The following is a 26,591-nucleotide window of genomic DNA, read 5'->3' as shown; positions in this document are numbered from 1 at the left end:
CTGCATTTTTTGCTTCGATGACACATAGAAAAGAACAAACGCACTATCATGCAAATAGCCGTACAATTGCCGTACAAAATTTCAAGCTTTTGTATTGGTTTGTACATAAACATGGATGCGCCCACACGGCTTCAAAACCTTAATGCGTGTATAACGGGGTGTTAGCGCTCTAGTCAATAGCTCTATGGTGACCACGCAGAGTAGAATAGAAATAGAGCAGAAAAACAGTTCAATGAGTAGAGTAGAATCCTCGAATCCACGCCGCCTGTGTGTGGTTAAAAAAAAACGCATATCTTCTTCCGATTTTTATATGCACGGCAAAAACTGTACACGCTTGTAATGAACGAACGTTAGCGGGCGCTCTGTTTCTCTGATATATCCGGAAAATAGTGATAAATCAGTTATGCAGTAGGCAATGCCCCTTATTTTTGACCGCGCGAGGGCGCTATAAATAGTATTTTGATCACTTCCGGGGGTACACGCGATTCGCCCTGCACAAATTAATAGGCGTTCTGTCACTTTTGTTGCGCCGTAGTTTCAATTTGCTTTAGAGGTGGATTATAACGGCTCCTTTAAAAGTTTTATTGTCTGTGATGGATTAGATGTCTGTGGTTATAATGTGTTCCAATCTTTAAAAACTGTTTTGCGTATGAATGAATATACCCCCGGAAGTGATTGAGAGCGCCCTCACGCGGTAAAAAATATGGCCCATTAACATTTCAATCAGTGTTCCATCTGAGGGACTACTTTATGTGTATGAACATTGTATGTGATCAGTCGAATCCCAGGTAACCTCTTGTCTCGCTGGTTTTCAGCATTCATACAACGCAAAGTGAATACAGACACTAGACAAGTACCGGGTACCAGTGGATTTGTAAATGTCACGTCAAAAACGAAGGATGAGTCTCTCTTCTTGAGATAAACATCTCAACATCGTAAAATAATCAATCGTTTGGACGAAAGAGTTGACACATTTTTACCAGGTTAACGTCCCATTTCCATGTAAGAGCGTCTCTCCGACGAACCATGCGTGTATCTGTCTGTTGCATTAGCGCAGGATTTTTGTAACCAACTGCATTAAGGGTAAGTTGGTTGGTAAAAATTTTGTTCACGAAGTTCAGTTTCAGGCCTGTATAGTCTCTTGGTTTGAACCCCCAAATTCATGTTTTTACTCTGTTTTGTGTTGTTGAATTGAAGACCGTCTCGAGAGTCAGTTGACTAGTTCAGTTGTGGATCACTGTGTTAGAATTAACACTGTTTTTGTTGCAACCTTCTTGTCATCTTGAACAAAAGAAAAAACTAATAGTAACCCTTGTGAAGTGAAGTGGTAGTGAAGTGGCTTGATTGAAGTTGAAAATGAATGTTCAAGAAAAGTATAAATCATCACCCATCCATTGACCATTTCCTTTTTTTACCATTTTTATTCTTAAAATTAAAGGAACATTACAGAATTGGTAAGAAACAAAAATTGTGAAGATCACAGATTTACATAAAACTTACACGTTCTAATGATGATATGATAGTAGAAAACATCCCTTGAAATATTTCTGTTCGAAATTTCAAGGGATGAGAAATAAATAATAAAATTTTGCGTTTGGAGTTTATCGCTCAGGGAGCGTTTTATTCATTTATGTTTTGGCATCCATGCAATGCAAAATTTGTAATCGGTTTTTAACTATTCTCTCGTGACCCAGATGGCCAATCGATCTCAAACTTCTACAGGTTTGTCAGTTTATGTATCTGGTGGATTACATAAAGTGCTTACAAGTTACACTGCCAGCAACTTTTTTGCTAGCAAAACTAATTCTGTAATGTTCCTTTAAATATGTATTGTATTATAAATCATTGGATGCCAACCCACCATGCCTATCCATAGTCCTGACTCCTTTTCCTAAACCTGTTTCGCAAGGACACAAACCTCCGAAAAGTGAAGTTTACCATGCAATGGAAGCATGGATCTGTGGTTTATTTTCTGGGAAAAGTCACCCATGGACATAATTTGTTATTTGCAGACACATGACCTTATAAAAGGTCATAAAGAATACATTAAGAAATTGGTCCGAGCATTTTTATAATGGTTAACCTTTGTATTGACCTTTTTTCCTTTTGATCTTAGTGAATAAAACAACAACACTTGTTTACCAAGGAAGAAGAGTGGGAACTTCGTGACTATTCATTGACCTGTGATTTTGATAACGCTGAAGAAGTCAGAAAGATGCAACCATGGCATTGGCTATACCCTTAAGCCAAGCTAACCCATCAAATATCGTGAGGGACAACCACCTGCCAGGGCGGCGTACAAACGGCATAGTGATACCAGAGATGGACACCCTGGTCGCCCCGCAGAAAACCAGGCATGTGCCGAATCATCTTTTGGACACACGTATGTAAACTTCCACTTTCAACTACTTGTTAAACGCTTACAGACTGTGCAAAACTTGCGTATATTTCAACATCGGCACCCGATAAAATGCGCAGATGTATTTCCTCGTGAGTTAAACGCAATATATGTGGGACCAATTCATAAATGGAATACACAATCTGAGAATAATTTCATTCTCAGATTGGAATGTTTTTGAATCGCTCTCTCTAAAACCCTCATTCCTTTGAAGGGAATCGTTTCTCAAACTGTTATAGGCTACATTATCAACAGCTGCAGTGCTTCTCACCAAGGATCACTTTTTATGCTCATTGTTTTTTTTAGTAATTTCCAAAGGTACCTTCCTTCAAAGGATTTGGGTACTTTTTGTAGGACCCAAAACAGAATGCCCACAGATTTACATCAAACTCACACAGTTTGACGATTTTGATTGTAGAAGGTTGAACCCTTAAAATATTACTTGCTGAGGTGCTTTAGTTTTTGAGAAATGAGTAAAACAAGTCACAAAAATTGTTTTAGCATGGTGTACATGTAAAATGGATTTTCAAAAACCCCCCGTTAAGTGTTGCTGACAAAGTCAAGCAAATCTGTTTTAATGGCTGAATTTTTTCAATTATTGTTTTCCCCGTTCAGAAATGTTCCACAAGGTTTCGCACAATTCGGTTGTGCAAGCTGAACCCTCTGCCGTTCACTTCACAGGATTTGAGCCTGGCAAAGTACACAAACAAATACTGGTGAGTAAACTTATGACCAGGAGCTTAGAAAACTGTATGTGGGCCTGTATGTTTCTGCTTTTACAGTAAGCAGAACAGCTTTGGGTGTAGTAAGCAGAGTAACAATTATGGGCACAGTATCATGGAGCTGCTTAGCTGAAAATATTGCTGAAGAAAAATATCTGCTAAGCACCTTTTTAGCAGGAAACCAATTGAACATGTGAAATTGTACTTTCTCTGGTAATCTATTTCTGTCAGCAAAATTATTACTAAACAGGCCTTAAAATGACTAGTAGAGCATGCACCATGTTTACACTGTACAAGTAGGTCAGCCCTTGGATGTACTCAATAAAGAGGGTCATACCTTTTTTTTGAAGACAATAAATGGGGTCATTGTCGAGTGGTTAAGAGCACCAAACTCAAGTTCTGCTGTTTCTGTTCAGCAGAGTGTGGGTTCGAATCCCAGTCGTGACACTTCCGTCCCATAGCAAGAAACTTAACCGTAATTGCCTTTCGCCACCCAGGGTTAAATGGGTACCTGTACGATTAGAGATGGTTCTTGTGATTGATTTAGCTTAGTGTGCTACAGATTTGGCAGTACAGTCTGTATACTCCCCAGGGAGCTGAGATGGTTTAAGGAATGAAATGGCCCAGTGATCAGGGGTAATAATGTTGGAAGCGCTTTGAGACAAGGTGTATAAAGTGCTGTATAAAAATGGATTATTATGATTATTTCTATAAAATATTCTGCCTGGTTTAGTTACTTGGAAGTCCGTTTTTCTGAATTTGTTTTTACAGCATCTGATCAACATTTCATCAGAGTGTCAGAACATGCACATAATCCCCCCTGCGACGCGCTTCTTCAAAGCTTGGTACACCAAGCGGGATCGCCTTGTCCCCGGCATGGCCATCGATGTCGAAGTGGAGTTCAAACCAGACGAGTGGAGATACTACTATGATTGCATCCGGATTCATTGCAAGGTAAAAAAATTTAAATAATTCCATTGACACAGTTCTGTCGGACTGAAGTGTGCTAGCAGTCAACTGTTAGTTCCTTACATGGGAGACCCTCAGGCAATATTTTGCCTGGGAAACAAGTGAAATTTACTACTCGATTGGTTGCGCCTCATTAAGTCGAATTTTGCAGTAGTTGGGACAATTTTTTAATTCCCAAGTTTCATTGAAAGGATTGGAGGATTGTGTCACTGATGTCTGATTGTTTTTCGTAAGTAAATAATGTTGTCGTGATCAGTCGTGAGCGACACAATTGGTTCACCAAACAGGTAGTCACAACTGGCTAGTTCAATGTTGAAAAGGATCCACATTTGTTACGAAAAACAGGCTTGATAAAAAGCTGGCAGATTAGCTAACTGGGTCCCTCTGGGTAGCAACTGACAAATGTAATGGTGCACAGCCACAACTGTGGGTACACCTTTTGTAACAAAGAAACCAATTGAACAACAGTTAATACATATTGAGTCATTCCTTGCTGATCTTGTATGTTCAACAAATTCGAGCACTTTTCATTCACCATTGACACAGCAATTGTTAATTGATATAATATGGTTGAGATAACTTCTTCGCTAGTGGTTTTTAAAACTATTGTTCATCAAATGAACACAAAAAAATGGTGTACTGGCGACTGTGGCTGTGCACAATGGCAAACTCTGTACTGATAATGATCTCAAATGAAGTCTTGTGCTAAATGTTGTTGCAGGATGAAGACAACTTGTTAGTGCCTATCCATGCATACCCGACGGTGAGCACGGCCGAGTTCCCTGACGTCATCAAGTTTCCTCCAGTTCCAATCTCAGGAAGGTGAGTAGACCTTATGCACATGACTGCATTTCAGTAGGGCGCCCTCATCCAGAGGTCAAAGGGAGGTTGTTAACTAGAAAATCTTGTGCGCCGTGCGTACAAATCTGTGCGTTTCGATTGTTTCGTCATTGTTTTACCTCCAAGATGGCAGCTGGATGACATCAATGCATAAGGTCTATGCTTGCTAATTCAATGTCTGGCGGATTTCACAATGGGAACGATTTCACAAAGAGCTAAGATTGTTCTAAACTGCGAATCAATCGAAGTTGCTTAGTAAAGTGTGAATGTCACAATACAAATCACTATGGTAATACTGACAATTTGTCTTGCAATGGATTAGATTGCTTTGTGAAATCAAGCCCTGGAATTTCATCTTCAACTAATAAAATTTTTTATTTGACCTTAACAACAAAATGCAAAGAAGAAAAAAGGCAATTCCAAAGAACTGTTAAATCGAAACAGAAACAATAAATAGCAAAGTAAAAAGCAGCAGAAATATCATCATTTTGAAATGATGATTCATTTCATCTTATTACACTGAGCTACTCATCTTTGAGAGGGTGAGCCACTTTCAGTTTGCCAATGGCACATCCATTTGCAAAAAGTATATGTATTTATTTATCTGTTTATTTATCTATTAATTTTTTGACAGGGGTGCCTTAAAAATTTGTGACCAGAATGTATTGTGAACTTATAAACCTGAATTGTAGTTTTTGGGGGAATTTTGGGGTAGCCTGACGACGGTCTGAGGGATGATGATATTAAAGGCCGAATTACAGTGACCCCACTGTGGGACACGGTGACAATAACCGGTGAAGCGAATAATTGATAAACTGCTGACCTCAGACCGTCATCTAGAATGGTTATGTTCTGAAACTAGGGAGAGGCATTCTGTCCAGAGGAATAGAGTTGTTAAATGCCAAGGAAATTGGGTATAAATATTGACCTAATGCAGCATATTCGCTCCGGACAGACTTTACTTTTTTTTTACTGAGACAGAAACTGTGGCAATGGAGGCTCCGTGGCCTCTGTGTAATTCCAGGCCTGTCTGTGTCTACACTTTGTCCTATGTACAGTGCAGCATTTACAGCAGTTTGGGTCCTCCAATACAGTAGGATTTACCTCTGATTGCAAACCAAATTTGTACTTATTAATTTTTGTGTAACTTTATTTACTTACTTCTAATCAATATTTCTGTACACAAACAAACAAACAAACAATCAAACAAATATAGTTGTTGCAAGATTTTTCTTAAGTGCTAAGTAGTTTGTTGCATCAGGCCATGGAGTCCGTATGACTCAAATTGGATATTGCTTACTTGGCATGAATTAGTAGTTACCAGAGATTTCTTGTTCACTAAATAGTAGTTCTCCCCTCTTTTCCTGCCACAGTCGATCGAGAGTCATCCCTCTTCGGTGCTCTGCTCCTGTGGACTTTGAGTTTCAGCTGTCCTGCCTCCAGCCTCATCCAGCGTTTATTGTCGAGCCGATGAGCGGCATTGTCCCGGCCAACGGGGAGGTGAACATAACGGTCACGTTTTCCCCGACGGAGTTCTGCACGGCGCTGATGAAACTGCAGTTGACGACGTCGCAGTTTAACTCAACACCCCTTGTGTGTCTGGTGTCTGGGTCTTCTGCACCGGGACTTGCCGAGTAAGTTTATTCTCTCCAAAAAATCATGTAATTGTCTGAATTGAAGAACTGCCTGAGAACCTACCTATTTCAGGTTAGTTTCCAATAGACTGTTTTCACACACGTACAGACTGTTGTTTATTAACTGATTTGCTAAACTCTTTGAGAGCACCTTCGGTCCTGAAATGTGAAATTTAAGAGCATTTTCTTTTCATTATTAATATTTATTTCTTTTGTCGCCTTTTTTCTGAAATGATCAGAGCTGAACTGGATGGCCGTTGCAATGGTCACTCCTCCCGGCCGGACGATTCCATGCTTGACCCTCACTCCATATCGCCAGTCGCCATGGCCCGGCGGAAGAAGCGCACCAAGAGTCGAAACCGAACAAGTTCCCGGGATGCCATGACCACCGCAAAGGAGATCGAGAGAGACGGTGTGAGATTCCCGGCCAATCTGGACATGCAGCACTCGGTCAACACTGTCTTAATGCAGCAAGCTGGTAAACTCAGGGCCAAGGAGCTAAGAGAAGGTAAACAAATCATCCTGGACCAAATTTCATAGAGCTGCTTAACTGCCGATTTTGTGCTTACTGCGCGATTTCTGTTTCATTGCATGGCTTATTACCGTAAGCACACAAAAAGGCTAGTTAACCTTCCAGTGCTTACTGCACAAAAATTAATGGATAACAATCCAAACCCATGGTGAACATGCTAGCTTCTTGCTAACCTATGAAATATGTTTACACTTTAGCAAATTTTTCTGTACAGTAAGCACGGAAATGTGCTTACCGTTAAGCGACTCTATGAAATTGGGTGGAGAAACTCGGGTCATGTTCCCTGAATATACATTGACAATATCTGAGCAGTTCTCAATCTCATGTACGGGGACCTGACTGTTTTTTTTCCCTTCCAGTCTCAGTTTGGTTTAAATTGCTTTAATGGAAGAATAAAGAGACTAAACACAATGAGGGGAAACTTGAGTCGGGTTCCTTTGTCGTGGCAACAACAATGTTAGCACTATTATTATTTCACATAAGGCAACCCGACTAAAAGTGGGTGACCAATGTGATTTATGAACTGTTTGCATAATTTGTAGTTTTTTGGGGAATTTTGGGGTAACCTGACGATGGTCTGAGGGATGATGATATTAAAGGCCGAATTACAGTGACCCCACTGTGGGACACGGTGACAATAACCGGTGAAGCGAATAATTGATAAATTACTGACCTCTGACCGTCATCCGGAAGGGTTACGATCTGGAACTTTTCTGGAATTCTTAGGGCTGGGCATGGTGGAGGATTTTTAAAAAGGTTTTAATGAGTGGTAGGCAGTGTTGGAGGGGACTGAGTGTAGAAATAGAAATAGCACAGCTACACTTTGTTTCTTACAGTGAGTGAAAAAAACAAGGCTTTTAGAAGCAGACAAATCTGTCATTTTGGGTCTACAAAATGGAAGACCATGTTGGTTCTTAAAGTGTAAAGGAAGACCACACAGTTTTAGGCATATTTGTGTGGATCATCATTTCTGCTTTGATAATATTTGTTCAACCATATTCATTTCAACTCTTTTCATAGCAAATATTTTTGAAGCCCAAATCGCCCAATCCAAGGCAACGTGTCTCTTTAACCAAAAATACTACCAGAAGCTCAAAATCTGAATCTCAAACACTGTCTCCACTGAAAATTTTGTTTTTAAAATTTATTTTATTGTTTTTTTATCAATTATAGCTGTTTTGGCGAAGCAAGATGCAGTTCCTAACACGAGGCAGTTAAAGGTAAGTTTTTGTTGACAATATGTCAGTGTAAAAATGTTGTATCTTCTAAAATAGCACTTGTGTTACACTTGAGTTTGAAAAATATCTTGCTTAAAAAATAGCCCAGATGGACACCAAAAACATCTCTGCCCTCACAGGTGCCCTCATACCCCTGGGGGGAGAGAAGCAAATAAAGTTAAGTGTCTTGCTCAGGGACACATTTTTCAGGACCAGGATTCGAACTCCCACTCTGCTGAACAGAAACACCAGAGCGTAAGTTCGGTGTGCTGAACCGCTCGACAAAGACACCCTAAATTATGAGATTGGACTCATCAAACATAATGACTATTAGAGACGTTAAGTGTACAGTAAAGCAGACAAAACAGTCCTCTGCAGTTTCCTGTTGTTTGTCGTGCTTCAGAAGCAGCTGCCTAATGATGTGGGTGTCGTGGCCGATGTTTCTGTTCAGCAGAGTGTGGGTTCGAATCCTGGTCGTGACACTTGTGTCCTTGAGCAAGACACTTAACCTTAAGCTTCTTATCATTGTGAATGATTTAAGGCCCAGTGACCAGGGGTAATGATGTTGGAGCCCCATGAGCGTCACTGTGTGACGGACCTGAGCACTATATAAGAAGCCACTATTATTATTATTATTATTATTATTATTATTATTATTATTATTATTATTATTATTATTATTATTATTATTATTATTATTATTATTATTATTATTATTATTATTATTATTATTATTATTATTATTATTATTATTATTATTATTATTATTATTATTATTATTATTATTATTATTATTATATTATTATTATTATTATTATTATTATTATTATTATTATTATTATTATTATTATTATTATTATTATTATTATTATTATTATTATTATTACTGTTACTGTTACTGTCACTGTCACTGTCACTGTCACTGTCACTGTCACTGTCACTGTCACTGTCACTGTCACTAACACTGTCACTGTCACTGTCACTGTCACTGTTACTGTCACTGTTACTACTACTGTTACTGTCACTGTTACTGTTACTGTTACTGTTACTGTTACTGTTACTGTTATTATTATGACCTCTAGCCCTATGGCACCCTTCTCGAATGATGTCAAGTGCTTCTGAGGTCTATTCCAGTTCCTGTCTTCAGCCGTCTGACTCTGGTAGTTTTTAGGTTTTTCTCTTGTTTGTTTGTTTACCTGTTTTTGTTTTTGTTTATCTGACAGGAGGCACTGTTTGATCACATGGTGAAACAAGTCGTCTTAGCCGAGAGGAGGAACCAACTGAGATGGTGAGTCTCTCGCTTGATTTTCTTGCTCTGATGAAGAGGAAACAGTTTGTAGAGGAACAAGTCGTCAAAATGATTTTGAAATGGAGTTATACATCATTTTTTGCTTGCCCGTTTGAGAAAAACGACAGAAAGTGTCCTTCCGTCACTTATAGCTAGGCGTTAAAAACTTGTAGACAACTTACATATTCTTTGAATGTGAATCCAAACAAACACACAAACATACAGCAGGGCAGTTTTTTACTCCCTTGAGGTAGTATTTGTAATAGTAATATCCAAGTCTCATATAGCGCACGTATCTACCAAACGAGGTACTCAAGGCACTGAGTATATACAAACTTTCAGAAAGATAGGTTATTGCAGTGATGATTTCTGAGACCCAATTATGTAGCACCTTTAAAGGGTATACAAGGTGCTTCAGCGCATACATCAAACCCCTTGAGGTAGTTTGAGTCATGTTGAAAAAAAATCATCTTTGGTTGTAAATCCGCTGTAAATGTATATGCTTAAATAAATTTTGTCTCACTGAGATGAAAATTATTTTTTTGTGAAATTGTCTTACTCATTTGTAAAACAGTCAGCACCTCAGCAAATAATATTTTAAGGTGAGCTTTCTACCATCACTATCTTAAACTGTGTTCGTTTAATGTGAATCTGTGGATGTTTTGTGTTGTACAAAATATACCCAAACCCTTTATGGTGGCCAACTTGGTGAAAAACGTTTTTTGAATGTGTTGTTTAAAAACTTGTGCTTTTTGCATCTCCAGGCAAGTTTGTCTCGGCAGAGAGCAAATGTCAGCATCCTCAAGGGAAGTTATCTTGCAGACTAGAAAAGAGTCCGTCAAGGAATATCATGTGAGTAGCGAGTGTGGTGTTTCAGTTTCTGTAGTGAAAAAGCATCTCAAACATCTGGCGCGTTCTGGGCACAAGAGATTGTTCGGCACAGCACACAATCCATTGGAACGACAGAATGTTCCGCTAGACAGCATCATTGTGCCAAAGTACATGAGCAATCCAACATGGTGGTCCAACAAAAACAGTCTGTGCGCACCTGCTGGAATACTAATCCTTTCCAATTAGAATTCTTTTGAGCCGCTTTTGTGATATAAGTCTGCCATCCACTTGATTTTGTTTGACCCAAGTGATTGTCAGGATCACTTTGATAAGATTCTTTTTCTGTGACCTCAAATCCCTGAAATACTTAACACATCATCACAGTGGTAATTCACCACCCTGTGCTTATGCTGCTATGCCCGATCCAATGAAAAGCACAATCAGTTAACTTGTAAAGTCCTCAATCCAGTAGAATCAATCTAAACTTGCTGTTAGATTTTGAAGCATTGGGTTTGGTTGGGGTTAAGGAGTATAATTAACTGTTCAAATCCTGGCCCCAACTTTGTAGAGCTCATTAAAAAAGGAAAACTACCTGTTCCCCCCACTTTAAAATAAAACCTGTCTGTGCTCAGAATCACACACAGTCTTTGGCTGGTTTCCTGCTTAGTGTTGCTTAGCAGAAAACTGTGCGGCCAAACTTTCTCTTTAAGCAGCTCAATGAAGTTGGTGGCTTTCACTAAAGAGACTTCCAGGGTGGATTTCAGGAAGTTATTTCTTTTCTAACTAGTCTTAATTGTTGTAATAACTCCTAGCCTAAGTTAGATCAGTCCTAAATCAGGACAGTCCTAAGTGAGTACAGTTCTAAGTGAGATCGACCCCTGCTTGGCAAGCTTGACACTTTCTGGTATTTCTTTGCTTGCCCTCTAATCCTTTTCTCTAATCACACCGCTGAAATGACTGTTCAGTTTCAGAGAGGAGATCCCCTGCCGGACATCGAGGCCAACCGCTCATGTACGACCTGTACCCATCGGCGCACCCACCGCAGTGTGTCGTCCATTCCACCTACAGCAGCGTCCTTCGATGTGTATACCAACGACCCCTGGTCCATGAAGCACCGGGCGCTGGGGCGGTTCCAACAGGCTGCGTTCAGGGTGATCGTCCGGTTGAGGGTCGAGAGGAAAAGAGACATGATCAGGAAGTTGATCGCCGATTACAGGAGCGGACGCGCAGGCAGAGAACAGACAGGTTTGTGAAATAGTTTTGCTCAAAAAAAAATGATTGCTTGTCCCATTGTCACGAGTCTATATCGCCATAACCAAAACCAGGTTGACAAAATGCCTTTCCCTGTCACTCCAAGAGCACTGGCCTGAATTCTTTGCTTTAGGTTTAAAAAAAGAAATGTGGTCGAAACTGTTCACTTAACAATGAGTGAAAAAGAAGGGCATCTAAAGTTCTACACAATGAAGTGGGAATGTGCAGCTATCTGAAACATTGTCCTCAAACCCCTAATTAAAGCAGAAAACTAAATTGAGTTTAAATGATGGTATTGGAAGGAAATGCAGTGGAACGCACAGGATCACACTGTTGACATCCGGTTTGATAAACATAATTACACTGTCAATAGTAGTAACTAAGATTTAAAAAATGCATTTTCCAAAACTACATTGCAATACTAAAGGACTGCTTCAAAACATAACTCTATAGGTGAGAAGAGAAGTAGATGCAATTTGCTTGAGAGTTCCAGCATCATGGACCAACAACTGAGAAGGATGGGTCCCCAACCACTTTCGTAAATGTGATGGATTATAATATATTGGCCTGAGGGAGGGCACTCCAGCCAGGGTGTGTTGAGGCTTAAAGAATCTGTCATGTACGTTGGCCTGAGGGAGGGCACTCCAGCCAGGGTGTGTTGAGGCTTAAAGCCTGAGGGAGGGCACTCCAGCCAGGGTGTGTTGAGGCTTCAAGCCTGAGGGTGGGGCACTCCAGCCAGGGTGTGTTGAGGCTTCAAGCCTGAGGGAGGGCACTCCAGCCAGGGTGTGTTGAGGCTTCAAGCCTGAGGGAGGGCACTCCAGCCAGGGTGTGTTGAGGCTTCAAGCCTGAGGGAGGGCACTCCAGCCAGGGTGTGTTGAGGCTTCAAGCCTGAGGGAGGGCACTCCAGCCAGGGTGTGTTGGGGCTTCAAGCCTGAGGGAGGGCACTCCAGCCAGGGTGTGTTGGGGCTTCAAGACTGAGGGAGGGCACTCCAGCCAGGGTGTGTTGAGGCTTCAAGCCTGAGGGAGGGCACTCCAGCCAGGGTGTGTTGGGGCTTCAAGCCTGAGGGAGGGCACTCCAGCCAGGGTGTGTTGGGGCTTCAAGCCTGAGGGAGGGCACTCCAGCCAGGGTGTGTTGGGGCTTCAAGCCTGAGGGAGGGCACTCCAGCCAGGGTGTGTTGAGGCTTCAAGCCTGAGGGAGGGCACTCCAGCCAGGGTGTGTTGGGGCTTCAAGCCTGAGGGAGGGCACTTCAGCCAGGGTGTGTTGAGGCTTCAAGCCTGAGGGAGGGCACTCCAGCCAGGGTGTGTTGAGGCTTCAAGCCTGAGGGAGGGCACTCCAGCCAGGGTGTGTTGAGGCTTCAAGCCTGAGGGAGGGCACTCCAGCCAGGGTGTGTTGAGGCTTCAAGCCTGAGGGAGGGCACTCCAGCCAGGGTGTGTTGAGGCTTCAAGCCTGAGGGAGGGCACTCCAGCCAGGGTGTGTTGAGGCTTCAAGCCTGAGGGAAAGCACTCCAGCCAGGGTGTGTTGGGGCTTCAAGCCTGAGGGAGGGCACTCCAGCCAGGGTGTGTTGAGGCTTCAAGCCTGAGGGAGGGCACTCCAGCCAGGGTGTGTTGGGGCTTCAAGCCTGAGGGAGGGCACTCCAGCCAGGGTGTGTTGAGGCTTCAAGCCTGAGGGAGGGCACTCCAGCCAGGGTGTGTTGAGGCTTCAAGCCTGAGGGAGGGCACTCCAGCCAGGGTGTGTTGAGGCTTCAAGCCTGAGGGAGGGCACTCCAGCCAGGGTGTGTTGGGGTTTCAAGCCTGAGGGAGGGCACTCCAGCCAGGGTGTGTTGAGGCTTCAAGCCTGAGGGAGGGCACTCCAGCCAGGGTGTGTTGGGGCTTCAAGCCTGAGGGAGGGCACTCCAGCCAGGGTGTGTTGAGGCTTAAAGAATCTGTCATGTACGTTGGCCTGAGGGAGGGCACTCCAGCCAGGGTGTGTTGAGGCTTCAAGAATCTGTCATGTACCTTGGAAATTGTGAAAAGATTGTTCCACAACTGTGAAACATTTTTTATTTTTTATTTCAGCAACTTACGGTGAAGGCCAAGACACTAAGACCAAGGATGTCCCTCTGGAGGTAGACGTCGAGAGGATCAAACCGTTTGCTTTCCCAACCTACACAGCACCGGACTTTAAGGATGACATGGTAAGATTGTGTCTGTATTTAACTGTGGTGTCACTTCAAATGCTTGGTGACTTGTGAGCTTGAAAGTGTACAAATCGCTGCATGAGAGTAGAAACGTCATACCTTGCTAAACGTCATGTCTCGCATGAGAAATGCTCTGTGCAAACCTGTCGCATCCTTGTTTGTAACCTGCTGTGTGTTAAGTCCAGGATATTTTAAGCAGGATTCAACGGTTTTGCTTTTTCAAGCCCACGTGTAGCGTAAAGAGTGTTTAAGAAGACACAATGTATTTGCACTGAAGCAATAAAACGTTGTACCTTGCGTAAACTCTACGGGATGAATTGTCCAATGAATCAACATCGGACACAACTCTAAGCACAACTCTTGACATGACCTTAGACACGACCTCAGGCATGATCCTAGCCAAAACCTCAGGCACAACCCCAGGCCCATTTGACATGACCTCAAGCACAATCTCATTCACGATGGCATGTCAATCTTTGACATGACCTTAGGCATGATCCTAGCCTTGGCTTTTGACATGACCTCAAACACAACCTCATCCATGACCCAAGGAATGAACTTAGACGTGACCTCAGGCACAACCCTAGCCACAACTTTTGACATGACCACAAGCACAACCTCATCCATGACCCGAGAAATGACCTTAGACACTAAACTACCCCAGGCATACTACCTCCTTTCATATTGAAATATTTGTTGTTAAGTCTTCAAGTTTTAACTTATAGTGAATATTTTAAAATTGTATCCATGTTTATTGCAGGCATGATATCCTTCCTACTTTAGTCTGAATTCTGTTTTTTGTTTTATTAATTTTTTTGGAAGGGGCAAATCATAAAAACCATTATTAAATTGCTGAAAAGTCCACATCAGTTTATGTGCATCATGTAGGTCTATCCTTGTACTCAATAAAGTGTTCCTGCTTTCCTGGTTTGATTGGCTGCATATTGCGCCACAGCACTTTGTAAACCATTACACAGTGCTTTGTTAAAGGAGTAGGTCTCACTTAGTCCCACCTACTTAGCAGGAAAATATTAAATGTTGAAGCACCTTGAGCGTCACTGAGTGACGGATATGAGTGCTATGTAAGGAGCTACTATTTATTATTATCATCTTATCTTTTGGCAGGCTCCCGATGCACTAGGAATTGTTCCAGTCAAGTCTTCAGGGGTGTTCGTCAAAAGGAAAGTTCCTTTGTTCAATCTGAAGGTGAGCTGGACCTCAATCACAATGCTGACATCTTAGGCTATATCCAAATTGGGGGCTACAGCTATGGCTGTGACTGTTGCTAAGGGTGTTGCTAAGGGCACCCTGAATGCATGATGTCATTGACATGTACCCGTAGCTGTAGCTGCTAGTTTATAGATGGATTACAAAGTAGAGGATGAAAATGAATTTGTGTGTTTTCCAAATAAAACTGTTAACTTTTAGATGGATTAAAGGCAGTGGACACTATCGGTTATTACTCAAAATAATTATTATTATAAAACCTTACTTGGTAACAAGTAATTGGGAGAGGTTGATAGTATAAAACATTGTGAGAAACGGCTCCCTCTGAAGTAAAGTAAATTTCAAGAAGGCAGTAATTTTCCTCGAATTTGAATTCGAGACCTCAAGTTTAGAATTTGAGGTCTCGAAATCAATTATTTGAAAGCACACAACTTCATATGACAAGGGTGTTTTTTCTTTCATTATTTCCGCAACTTCGACGTGAGAAGACTGGTCTTTGACAATTACCAATAGTGTTCAGTGTCTTTAAAAAGTAGAGGATGAAAATGAATTCATGTGTTTTCCCAATGAAACTGACATTAACTGTTGTTGTTGTTGGACACAGGTACCGCAACAGTACAAGCTGATGAGCTACACACCGCACAACATCCAAGATGCGTCATCAGGCTACGTACCGCCAAGACTCATCAGGCCGCTTAGAACAGGGGCTGAGGTGAGCTGTCTCCTCATTAACCCTTTCAATCCCCCTTTGACAGTGCTAATGGCGGGTTTACATGACAAGGAAAGACCCAGTTTTTGAAAGCCTGTATATATTTGGGTTTGCGTCCTCCATTTTGGCGCCCTTAAGATTTCTTGTTGCTTTTTGTGTGAAAAAAATGCAGTACACAGCAGTGTTCAATAACGAGTGGTATTAAAAGGGTTGAGCCAAAATACTTGACGCCACTTTAAGGCTTTCGAATTGCCAACCCCAACCCACCCAACCCCCCTTAAAAATTATATAATGATTAAAAATCATTGTTGTTAATCTCTCCTTTGTAAGTAGGATTTGAAACTTTGCATGGTGGAAATAAGATATAGAAGAGTTTGCGGTAACACCATGTAATAACAATCTCTAAATGAGTTGGGGTGGTTCTGAAAAGAACCGTTGGATTAACTCAACGTTTCGATCAGTATGCTTTGATCGTGTCCTTTGTACATTTATTTTCATCTCCTTTGTACATTTATTTTCATCTCCTTACCACCCGCAGGACGAGATGATCAACGTTCCAGCCCCCGAGCCTGCGTGGACCAAGGAGCAGACTGTTTCTGATATGGGGGTGTTGCAAGACGAGATCCTCGAGATGGCGTTACGAGAAACCAAGATGGTTGAGCTGACCCCGCCGTCTGCTCTGTTCAAGCCCATTGAATATCCGCCCCTCCACATATTTGTAAGTACACGTGCAAGCACCTTAGAAATAAAGCCCGGGGAACTCTAATCATCTTGAAACTTTGCATGGTGAAATTTCGATATAGAAAGGTTTGTGGATTATGGGGGGATAGATCCTTTGCTGCAGCAGCCCCTCGTCTCTGGAACTCTTTACCACCACCCATTAGGTCATGCACCAGCATATCAACATTTAAGAAACATCTGATGGGACTTGCTTTTGATTAATTAATTTCCTTCGGTTTTGTTTTTTCATTTTAATGACTTTCTTGTTGGCCCCTTGAGCATTTTCAATGGATATGTGCCCCCTATAAATGTACATTATTATTATTATTATTATTACTATTATTATTATTATTATTATGTAATGATAATCTTTAAATGAGTTGGGATGGCTCTGAAAAGAATCGTAGGTTTCAACTCGATCTTTCGATCAGTATGCTCTGATCGTCTTCTGGAGAAGAAAACTACAAATAAAATATCTGTGCAAATCTGCTTCGCTACAATTTAAGCTGTGTGGCAAATTTCAGCTTCCCCATTTGCGAGTTTGTTTAATTTGCCATCCAAGCACATGAATAAGAAGCCTAACTATTTGACCTTCTGGTGGTAACGCTCCTCAGATACAAATTTGGATGCATATCTTGTTACCTAACCACATTACTTCAAAGTGAAATGTTTCTCAAGATGCTTACTTTGTTTAAGAGTGATTACCAAATGGTTACCTTTTGTTTGGATTGTTGTTTCAAAACAGAATCCCGCGCCAGGTCTGCAAGTGTTTCTTCCCCCACTTCCATACTCTGAAGTAGACTCGGACTTCCACATGTGTCCCTTACCGAGGTACACTCACGGCGATCTCAGCAATAAGCACGGCACAACACTCAAACGTTTCTTGGACAGAGAGGTATGTCGACTAAAAAATTAAAAAAACTGCCACCAACTTCGTTGTGTTTTGCGTATACAGTGGACTTTTATCTTCTGTTGCGATCCGGGCCCAGAATACCTTACAGTTACGCTTGCTGCAACTAATACCCCGATTATTTCTATGACACACAACAAGTTGTCAGCTGGGCCCGATTTCATCAAGCTGGTTAGCAACAAATTAGTGGGGCACCAGTTGCAACAATGCAAACTTCATGTAATTTTGGCTGGTAACCAGTTTCTGTTTATGAAATTGGGCCATGTGCTCATTTTCATAAAGCTGTTAAGCAGAAACTTGCTTAAAAACAAGATTTTTCTGTGCTTATCAAGTTTTATGCTTACAAGCTTTATGAAATTGGGCCAGATTGTTTGAAGCTGGTAAGCGCAAAACGTTTGCTTACTCTCAGAAATGTCCAGAGGTTCACATCTTGCAACCTGGCCAAATTTGATCAAGCCTGTAAGCAGAGCACAGTTTTAAGCACTGAAAAGTATTGCTTAAACAGAACTAGTTTACCAGTCAAATTTATATTAGGTTGACATTGCTGTGAATTTCTGCTCAGCAGAGACATTTGTTAAGCAGCATTTTATGCTTAACAGCTTTAGAAAATTCGGTTCTGGTATCGTGCTTGCTATTTTGCGTGAAGTAACTTCTACTCGCAATGAGTTACAGGCACTGTCAACAGTAAAGTTACTTTTTCAATTGTTTTTTCTTGTTGTCCGAAGGACGTGATTCGAAGTGTTATGCAGTGGAAAAAGTTCCCCTCCCAGGGTCTGGTGTCACTCTCCAACACCCCAACACTGACCAACGTATGGGTCCCGAGATGGTAAGTTGATGTACATTTCTCTTGTTATAGTCACTAGCCTATTAGCGTGTCGTGGCCGAGCGGCAAGAGTACCAGACTCAAACTCTGGTGTTTCTGACTAGTGTGGGTTAGAGTCCTGGTCTAGGCACTTGTGTTCTAAAGCAAGGAACTTAACCATGATTCCTTTGTTCTATTGGTTGGATGTAAACCCTGTGTGTTGTGTAATACAAAACAAAAAACCTCAATCTCACTGCACTAAATGTTGATTTGAATAGGTTGAAAACCCAAAGTAATGATAATAAGAATATCAAAGTCTTATATAGCGCACGTATCTACCAACAAGGTACTCAAGGCGCTTGGTATATACATTTATACAGAAAGAGCGGTTATTGAAAGTTATGAAGTCTGAGACCCAATTTTGTAGCACCTTATAAGGGTTTACAAGGTGCTATGGGGCATTTAGCAGCGACAGCCAGGAACACCGGGGCGAACCCCTTCTCTTTTCGATAAGTGCACTGGGTTCTTTTACATACGGTACAAAACACACAAGACCAATGGCTTTACGTCCCATCCGAAGGACGAAGCAATGGCTTGTGTCTTGCTCAAGGACACAAGTGTCACGACTGGGGATTCGAACCCACACTCTGCTGATCAGAAACACCAGAGTTTGAATTCGGTGCTCTTAACCGCTCGATCACGACAGTGCAAAAAATCATGAAGATTAATGAAAGAAAAAAATGCTCTTGTCGCACAACTTTGTGTGCTTTCAGAAGCATAATATAAGGCTTCAGCTGAAGTCTTTTAGCTGAAGTCTTTTATTATTTGAGTGAGAACATATATGCCTATGTTATAAGCCAGCTGTGTTTTACAGAAAAGTTTCCTAATTGTTCTGAATTGAAAGATTGTTTACATTTTTAACAACCATCCTCCTTCAGGTTTGTTATTTTATGCAAATGTTGCTGATCAGAAACACCAGAGTTTGAGTTCGGTGCTCTTATCGCTCAGCCACGACACTTCCACAAAGGCATTTTAGGCTAGCAGACTCTTAGGGTTGATGTGATTCTATATTTGTTTGTTTGTTTTTCCTGATCAGGACGGATCCTTTCAGCGCTGATCTTCTTCCAGGTGACGTTCCGTCTCTCTTGGACGGCCTGCCGGTCGAGGACGTCCCAAACATCCTCCCAGATCATACGTAAGCAGCTGCCTTCTTTATACTGTTTTTTTTTACCTCATAAATATTTCAATGAAGGTTGCGTACAAGTAGCAACTTTGACTTTAAGTCCTGCAAGCACATCTCAACTTTAACAGGGTTGTACTCTGAGGTGAAGAGAAGCAACTTATGACTAGTTTTCTTTTACTCAGGGATACAGCACCATCGCTTATTGTTCTGAGCCAGTTTTCGTAAAGCTGTTTAGCAGAAAATACTGCTTGACACATTTCTTTGCTAAGCAAATTTGAGTGGGGCACAAGTCACAACACTGTAAACTTAATGTCATTTGGGCTGTTGACATGTTTCTGTCAAGCAATACTTTTGTTTGCTTATCAAGTTTTTGTGCTTACAGGTTTTATGAAACTGAGCCCTGGTGGTCCAGCTCAAATAACTTTATCTGGGCCCAATTTCATGGCTCTGTCAAATTCGGCGCTTATGACCACCATTCTCCACTTATAATAAGTGCAAGCACCAAATTTGTATGCTAGCTGCGTAAGCGCAGATCTCCTTGTAACGTGGAGTACGCACGCGCACAAGCCAAAATTCCCAGCTAACCTGGAGATATAATAATAATAATAATATAATAATATTCTGTGCTTCTGTAATCGCTGATTCTTTGCTTATGGTATTAGCAGAGCCATGAAACTTGGCCCTGCCTGGTAGATACTACAAATTGTAAAGTTTTACTCACCCTGTTTATTCATTGCTGTGTTTTTGCAGCGAGGACGAAGATGGGGTTGAAGAAACAGATGAAGTCGGCTTAACACCAGCTATGGTCAACGCTGAGTTCTCTCTGATACACCAAGCACAGTCACCAGATGGGAAAGATGGGTAAGTCATTTGATGCATGCAAACATGATGTAGCCGACTTATTGCGCGTCTATCATTCCAAAACATGGGGAGGATATTGATTGGTCAGACAGTAGGAGGGTTGACTGTGTACTGTGTTAATGGTTTCACTGCATGATGTCATATTGCAGGCTGGCTTTGTATTTATATCTTACAAAGCCACAGTGGAGGATAACTAATGGCCAGCTTTTTTTCCAAGACTGTACCATTGTTGATCACAGTTTCACAATGAAGAGATGCTATGAGTTTTGTGGTTAAATACACCTTCCTTTTTAGCAGTTTTTATTTTGTTCAAACATCTGTTTTGTGTTTTGACACGCAGTGATGAATTCCCTCATGGAAGTAAACTTCCGGCACATAACAACCCGGTCAGCAGCACTGGACCCGTACCAAGGTAAGATCAGAACAGTCTTCAAAACAATGTGGGTTTTTTGGGGTGTTTTTCTTTGGGGGGGGGGGGGTTGGAGGGTCTGAAAGGCCAGAGGCCAATTTCATAGAGCTGCTCAAGCACAAAATTTGCTGAAGCACGAAAATAGATTGCTTAATTTACACATGTTACTGGCCAAATTATCATGCCATACACTTTGCTTGTACTAGTATTTAGCTGCTGTTTACTTAGTATAACAATTGTATGGAGTCTTGGCGGGTAATCTGATTTTACTTTTACTTTTGTGCTTAAGCAGCTCTATGAAATTGGGCCCTGATGTGACTTCTCTTGATAATTTAATTGTATGTGCCAGTAACCACAAACAGTTGTGATAGATACATGGTGAAATAAGTTTTAGCACATCTATCATTTCAATCCATGTCAACTATATTGAATGGTCAGACAGTAGGAGGGTTGACTGTACTGTGTAGGTGCATTCACCACATGATATCATTTTGCAGGCTGGCACAGTGCATATATCTTTCAAAACTACAGTGGATGACATTGAATGGTCAGACAGTAGGAGGGTTGACTGTGTACTGTGTCAATGCATTCAACACATGATATCATTTTGCAGGCTGGCACAGTGCATATATCTTTCAAAACTACAGCGGATGACATTGAATGGTCAGACAGTAGGAGGGTTGACTGTGTACTGTGTCAATGCATTCACCACATGATATCATTTTGCAGGCTGGCACAGTGCATATATCTTTAAAAACTACAGTGGATGACATTGAATGGTCAGACAGTAGGAGGGTTGACTGTGTACTGTGTAGATGCATTCACCACATGATATCGTATTGCAGGCTGGCATAGTTTATCTATCATTCTGTGTTGACTGTGAACTGTTGAGGCATTCACCACACAATAACATATTGCAGGTTGGCATAGTTTATCTATCATTCAAAATCTGAGTGGCTGACATTGAATGGTAAGACAGTAGGAGGGTTGACTATATACTGTGTAGATGCATTTGCTGCATGCTATCATATTGCATGCCGGCATAATTAATGCGTCATTCGAAACTGCTGTCGATGATATTTGAGGTCAGACAGTAGTAGGGTTGACTGTGTACTGTGTATATTTCTCACTGCATGATTTGTTACATGCTGGCAGAGTTAAAGGCAGTGGACACTATTGGTAATTACTCAAAATGATTATTAGCATAAAACCTTTCTTGGTAATGAGTAATGGGGAGAGGTTGGTAGTATAATACATTGTGATTAACGGCTCCCTCTGAAGTAACGTAGTTTTCAAGAAAGAAGTAATTTTCCACAAATTTGATTTCGAGACCTCAGATTTAGAATTTGAGGTCTCGAAATCAAGCATCTGAAAGCACCCAACTTTGTGTGACAAGGGTGTTTTTTCTTTCATTATTATTTCGCAACTTCGACAATCGATTGAGCTCAAATTTTCACGGGTTTGTTATTGTATGCATATGTTGAGATACAGCAAGTGAGAAGACTGGTCTTTGACAATTACCAATAGTGTCCATTGTCTTTAACCTTTCATCTTTAAAAGCACTGGACACTATTGGTAATTACTCATAATAATTGTTAGCACAAAAACTTACTTGGTAACAAGCAATGGAGAGCCGTTGATAGTATAAAACATTTTGAAAACGGCTCCCTCTGAACATAGTTTTCGAGAAATAAGTAATTTTCCACTAAAATATTTGAATTGAATTAATTTTTAAGAGTGATTACCCAAACATATACCTTCCCCATAAAGGTTTTGTTTTTTTTCTCCTCTAAAATCTTCCAGGGAGAAACGCGAGGCTGAACTTGAAGTATTCCTGAAGAAACGTTACAACCGACTCGGGGACAAGGTCCAGGGGAAGATTACCCACATGAACAATCTCGCCACCCAACCCGATCTCATCTTGAAGTGATTGCCAACCCCTGTCCGCTGCACTCGGATCAAAGTCTTCAAGGGTTCACTTTTTTTGGTCTGAACATTTGGCTCATTTCACTTGCCGAGTTTCACAAAGAATGCAAAATCACAAAATTGACGAGCAAATATTTATCAGAGAACCTGTTTTAAAAGTTGCAGCAACATGTGCTTCTTTAGCAAACACCTGTACCTAGAATGGATTTACATGACTCTACTTGAAAAAAAAACCTGCTGTGTGATTTTTTTTCTCATCAAAAAATTGACTAATAAAGCTGAAACTTCGGGGAAAGTATATAACAACATCTTCTCTCATACTGAGTATAGGGATTCATGCCGTGGTCGAAAACCTCATCTAAAAAAGGTATCAAAACCCTTTAAAGAGCAATTAAGACCCAGTTTTGAGTTTTGGTGGGACGTGCCAGGTGTTCGGACTAGTAGCGGCACAGTTACAGCCAAGCAAGGGCCACATCTGAAACATCTGACTTTCACTGCTCCAAAACTTTCATCTAAAAACAAACGCATGTGAACTTTTTTTCTGTCCTTACAGGAATTAAGATTTATTATACATGTATACAAAAAGTATTTAAGAAGCTTTGTGCAAACTGTGAATAAATAAGACAAACGAACGTGTGTAAATATTTGTTGTCGATAAAAAAGAGTTCTTACTATACTATAAGAGAGTCAATCTATTATGTATTTTGTCAAAATGCAAAAACAAGAATCTAAACTTGTTTTCTCTTAAACTATTACTGCATAGTCGACCTTCCTTACCTTTAACAACTGAGGCTTTGATAAAAAGACCTTGGTCCAATTTCATGGCTCTGCTTACCGCCCTATTCTGTATTTCTACCACCAAGCTTCTGCGCTAGCTGTGTAAGCGAAGAATGCCTAGTAACACAAGGAATCTTTTTGGAAAGTATTTCTCTACTCTTTTCTCTACTCTTGTTCAAGTCCCTATCTGAAATAATTTATTGTAAATTTGGACAAACGAAACAGGACAAACAGAAGGAAAAGAAACACTTTAGTACATATTTTGTTCAGTTTACAGAAGAAAATTTTGCTCAAATTTATTTCTAATGAAACCAGTCACATTTTTAATGTACATCTTTTTATGGCATTTTTCGCTAAGCGAACTTGTTACTTCTCAAGTGTTGCTGATAATCCAGTTATTATATCCATTCTTAATGTCATATTGGCTGGTAAGCTGGTGTTTTCTTTTGCTAAGCAAGTTGATCTGCGCTAAGCAACTTTATGTAGTTTGTAACAAAAAAGCTTGTGCAAGTTTCTGTCTTTTTCACTATAAATACAACTTTGAATGTTTTATGTAAACAATTAAGGCCACGTATGGACGTCTTTACTTAAAAGGTGCTATCTTGCTGGGATTTCCCCTGAACATTTGCCTGTGTACCAAATAATAACCTCTGACCCAAGACTGTCAAAGGTTAGAATTCACGGCAATGAATAATTCAGTGGAAAAACATCAAGATATCACTCCACTTGCAATTTATAATTACTGAAGCTTACAAAATGTGTTATTCTCTAACAAGATAAGTTTTTAAAATAACTTCTCTTGCTTCAAAATATGTCACATTTTTTTCTACTTCTGATTTTGTCTCAACATGAATGTGTCGGTGCATAAACCTGTTTCAAAAAATTACTTCTGTAAGGCATTGAGATCTGACATACTTTTACGGAGACTTTTCGACCCTCCCAAGGCAAAACTAAAAAATGTAGGTTTCTTTTAGGATCAATTCTGGGTAAATTGAGGGGCGTGTTTCTCCATTTCAAAGTTTCAAATATAATGTATGAATGTGAGTATAACGTGTCCTATCTCGGCCCCTTGTTATACTTTCGTCCAGCTTACACGGCAAAACAGCTTGTCTCTGAATGTGCTTTTTCGCCAAGTATCATTTTTGGAGTTGGGCTGTTTTGCCAAAGATACAAAGTTATTACAGAAGTTGAGATACAATGTCTTTGCATGAAGACTTCGATGTCTTTGCAAAGTGTCTTTCCTTTTAAGAAGTGCGATGTAATTGAGATATGCAAAACCGAGATATGTTGTCTTTGAAGTTAAACAGACTTTCTGTTGGGAGATGCAACATTATTACTACAATTGAATTGTCTTTACATAAATTTTGCAATGTCTTGGCAAAGTGTCTTTCCTTTTGAGAAGTACGAGGTAATTGCAAATTTGAGAATTGAGATTTGATGTTTTTTGCAAGGAGACTTTCTGTTAGGAGATTCCTTTCTGAGAGACGATGTTTTTTGCACTGATGCAACGATATTTTCATTCTAGCTGTACCTAGTTTCTCAATAATTCTTCTCAAGTTGTACCTAGTTTTTAAAATGATTCTTCTCTTTATGTATGTCCATTTCTGCAATAATATTTAACAGGAGACTTTTTTTCCCCCTTCAAGTATCGTCACTTTACGAGAAATAAAGTTTTCTTTGGATCTTTTCAAATTATGTTTTGCCTCTGTGTTAATGTTGATTACTGTTTTTTTTTTTATGGCATTTGCTAAAAAAAAAACGGATGAGGGACGCGACGTAAAGCTATGTAAAGCTATGTAGGTCCCGTGTGTTGTAGAAGAAAATAAATTAATAAAAAAACATGTACAAGTATAAAGACTCCAGTAGAACTACCGGCTTATCACAGAGAGAAGGGGGTTCGCCCTGAGGTCGATTTCACAAAGATATTTTTAACTTGGGGCTAGTCCTAGGACTTGTAGGAGGTAAAGCAAATTAAAGACAAAAATTCAAGTCGTACACCTTGTGATTAAAAAAACTATCCAACCTTTTCAACTTGGGAAGGCCTACCCCTTGGGATTTGTTTAAAAAAACGGTCGGGGGAATACAAATAGTCAAAATTGCAACCTTTACTAACCCTCTTGTGATTTTATTCAAAACAGTCTCAAATGGACGTGACAAAAATAATATAGAGCCATTGAAAAACAATATATTGAAGAACATTTAATATACAAATAAATGATACAAGTTTAAGATGCCAGGTTGGTGACTATTTGAAATGTTTTTTTAACTGAAACTGATAAAACTGAAGCCTTTTGTACGAGATTTTTAAGACTGAAGTGAAGAGGATTTGGAATTCAGGACTCAGGCTGTCTGATCTTCAACCGAAATTGTTTTGGGTTTTGTTTAAACAAAGAACGGTTCTGATACAAAAATGTTATCAGTAACATTAGTTTAATAACAACAATGCTATTTGCCTGTAAGATATAAACCTCGGAGGATAATGAAGGAACCAATTGTTTTAATACATGTTCTGAATATTATAGTGTACTATGAGCCATTATAAGCATGAGATGGCGCCGTAGCTAGACGAAGACAGCGTTGGACTATGACCTCCGCGATCCAGGTTCGAGTCCCGTGCGTGTCTTTTTTTTTTCCTTTTGCTTGGACGCAGCGAATTATATAAGTAGTATCTAAAACCACCTTCAATCACCAACGGGCACTGTGGCGACACAGTGCACTGGATAGTTCAATTGCGTGCTATCCAGAGCTGGTACACCCGGTTCGATTCCCACCCGTACCAAGAGGGACATGACCTTTACTGCTTGCACCAGTAATGGATTGGGGTCCGTCATGTCTATCCCCAAATTAGGTGTGGATGAAATTATGCTGGGTGGGAGAGTAAAGGAGGGACCGGGACTAGCTAAGTCCCTTAAGGGTTCTAATGGGTGATCACCACGCTGGTTTCGACCAGACTTTGAGTCCCCTGAATGCCTGGTCGTCACTCTGACTAACTTTCTGCACAAATTTGCTTTGATTTTAATTATTTTTTTACGATCCATTTATACCAATGTATTTCGATAGCTGTTTGATGCAATCACATTGAAAAGAACACAAAATCAAAAAATCTGAAGAGGTAAATGCAGCTTTTTAACAAAATATGGGCCAAAATAAAATGTTAAATGATACACTAGGCACTACGGTGCATTTTTATACGAATTGTGGCTTCAGG

The 26,591-nt window shown here is 40.5% G+C and overlaps 1 protein-coding gene across 1 annotated transcript; it reads left to right on the top strand.

The window, feature by feature from the left end:
- Positions 1-846: 846 nt before the first annotated feature.
- On the top strand, positions 847-25,078 carry LOC117299976 (cilia- and flagella-associated protein 221-like). The gene is made up of 21 exons (XM_033783612.1): positions 847-1,083; positions 2,117-2,383; positions 3,014-3,114; positions 3,892-4,074; positions 4,811-4,911; positions 6,303-6,563; positions 6,803-7,071; positions 8,269-8,315; positions 9,536-9,600; positions 10,365-10,452; positions 11,397-11,676; positions 13,738-13,856; positions 14,985-15,065; positions 15,691-15,798; positions 16,334-16,513; positions 17,261-17,410; positions 18,151-18,251; positions 19,324-19,422; positions 20,161-20,271; positions 20,612-20,683; positions 22,484-25,078. Exons 2-21 carry the CDS (start codon positions 2,224-2,226, stop codon positions 22,608-22,610), a joined length of 2,703 nt encoding a protein of 900 aa, XP_033639503.1. The 5' UTR covers positions 847-1,083; positions 2,117-2,223; the 3' UTR covers positions 22,611-25,078.
- The last annotated feature ends 1,513 nt before the right edge of the window (positions 25,079-26,591 follow it).

This window comes from Asterias rubens, chromosome 15, assembly GCF_902459465.1.
Source record: "Asterias rubens chromosome 15, eAstRub1.3, whole genome shotgun sequence".
Lineage (NCBI taxonomy): Eukaryota > Metazoa > Echinodermata > Asteroidea > Forcipulatida > Asteriidae > Asterias > Asterias rubens.
Note: the sequence above shows the minus strand (reverse complement) of the source record. Positions and strands in the feature narration are given on the sequence as shown.

Coding starts and splice junctions, on each gene's coding strand:
- LOC117299976 (XM_033783612.1), top strand. CDS start 2,224: ATGGCATTGGCTATACCCTTAAGCCAAGCTAACCCATCAAATATCGTG. Junction 2,384..3,013: donor GAATCATCTTTTGGACACAC/GTATGTAAACTT, acceptor TTCCCCGTTCAG/AAATGTTCCACAAGGTTTCG. Junction 15,066..15,690: donor TTCCTTTGTTCAATCTGAAG/GTGAGCTGGACC, acceptor TGTTGGACACAG/GTACCGCAACAGTACAAGCT.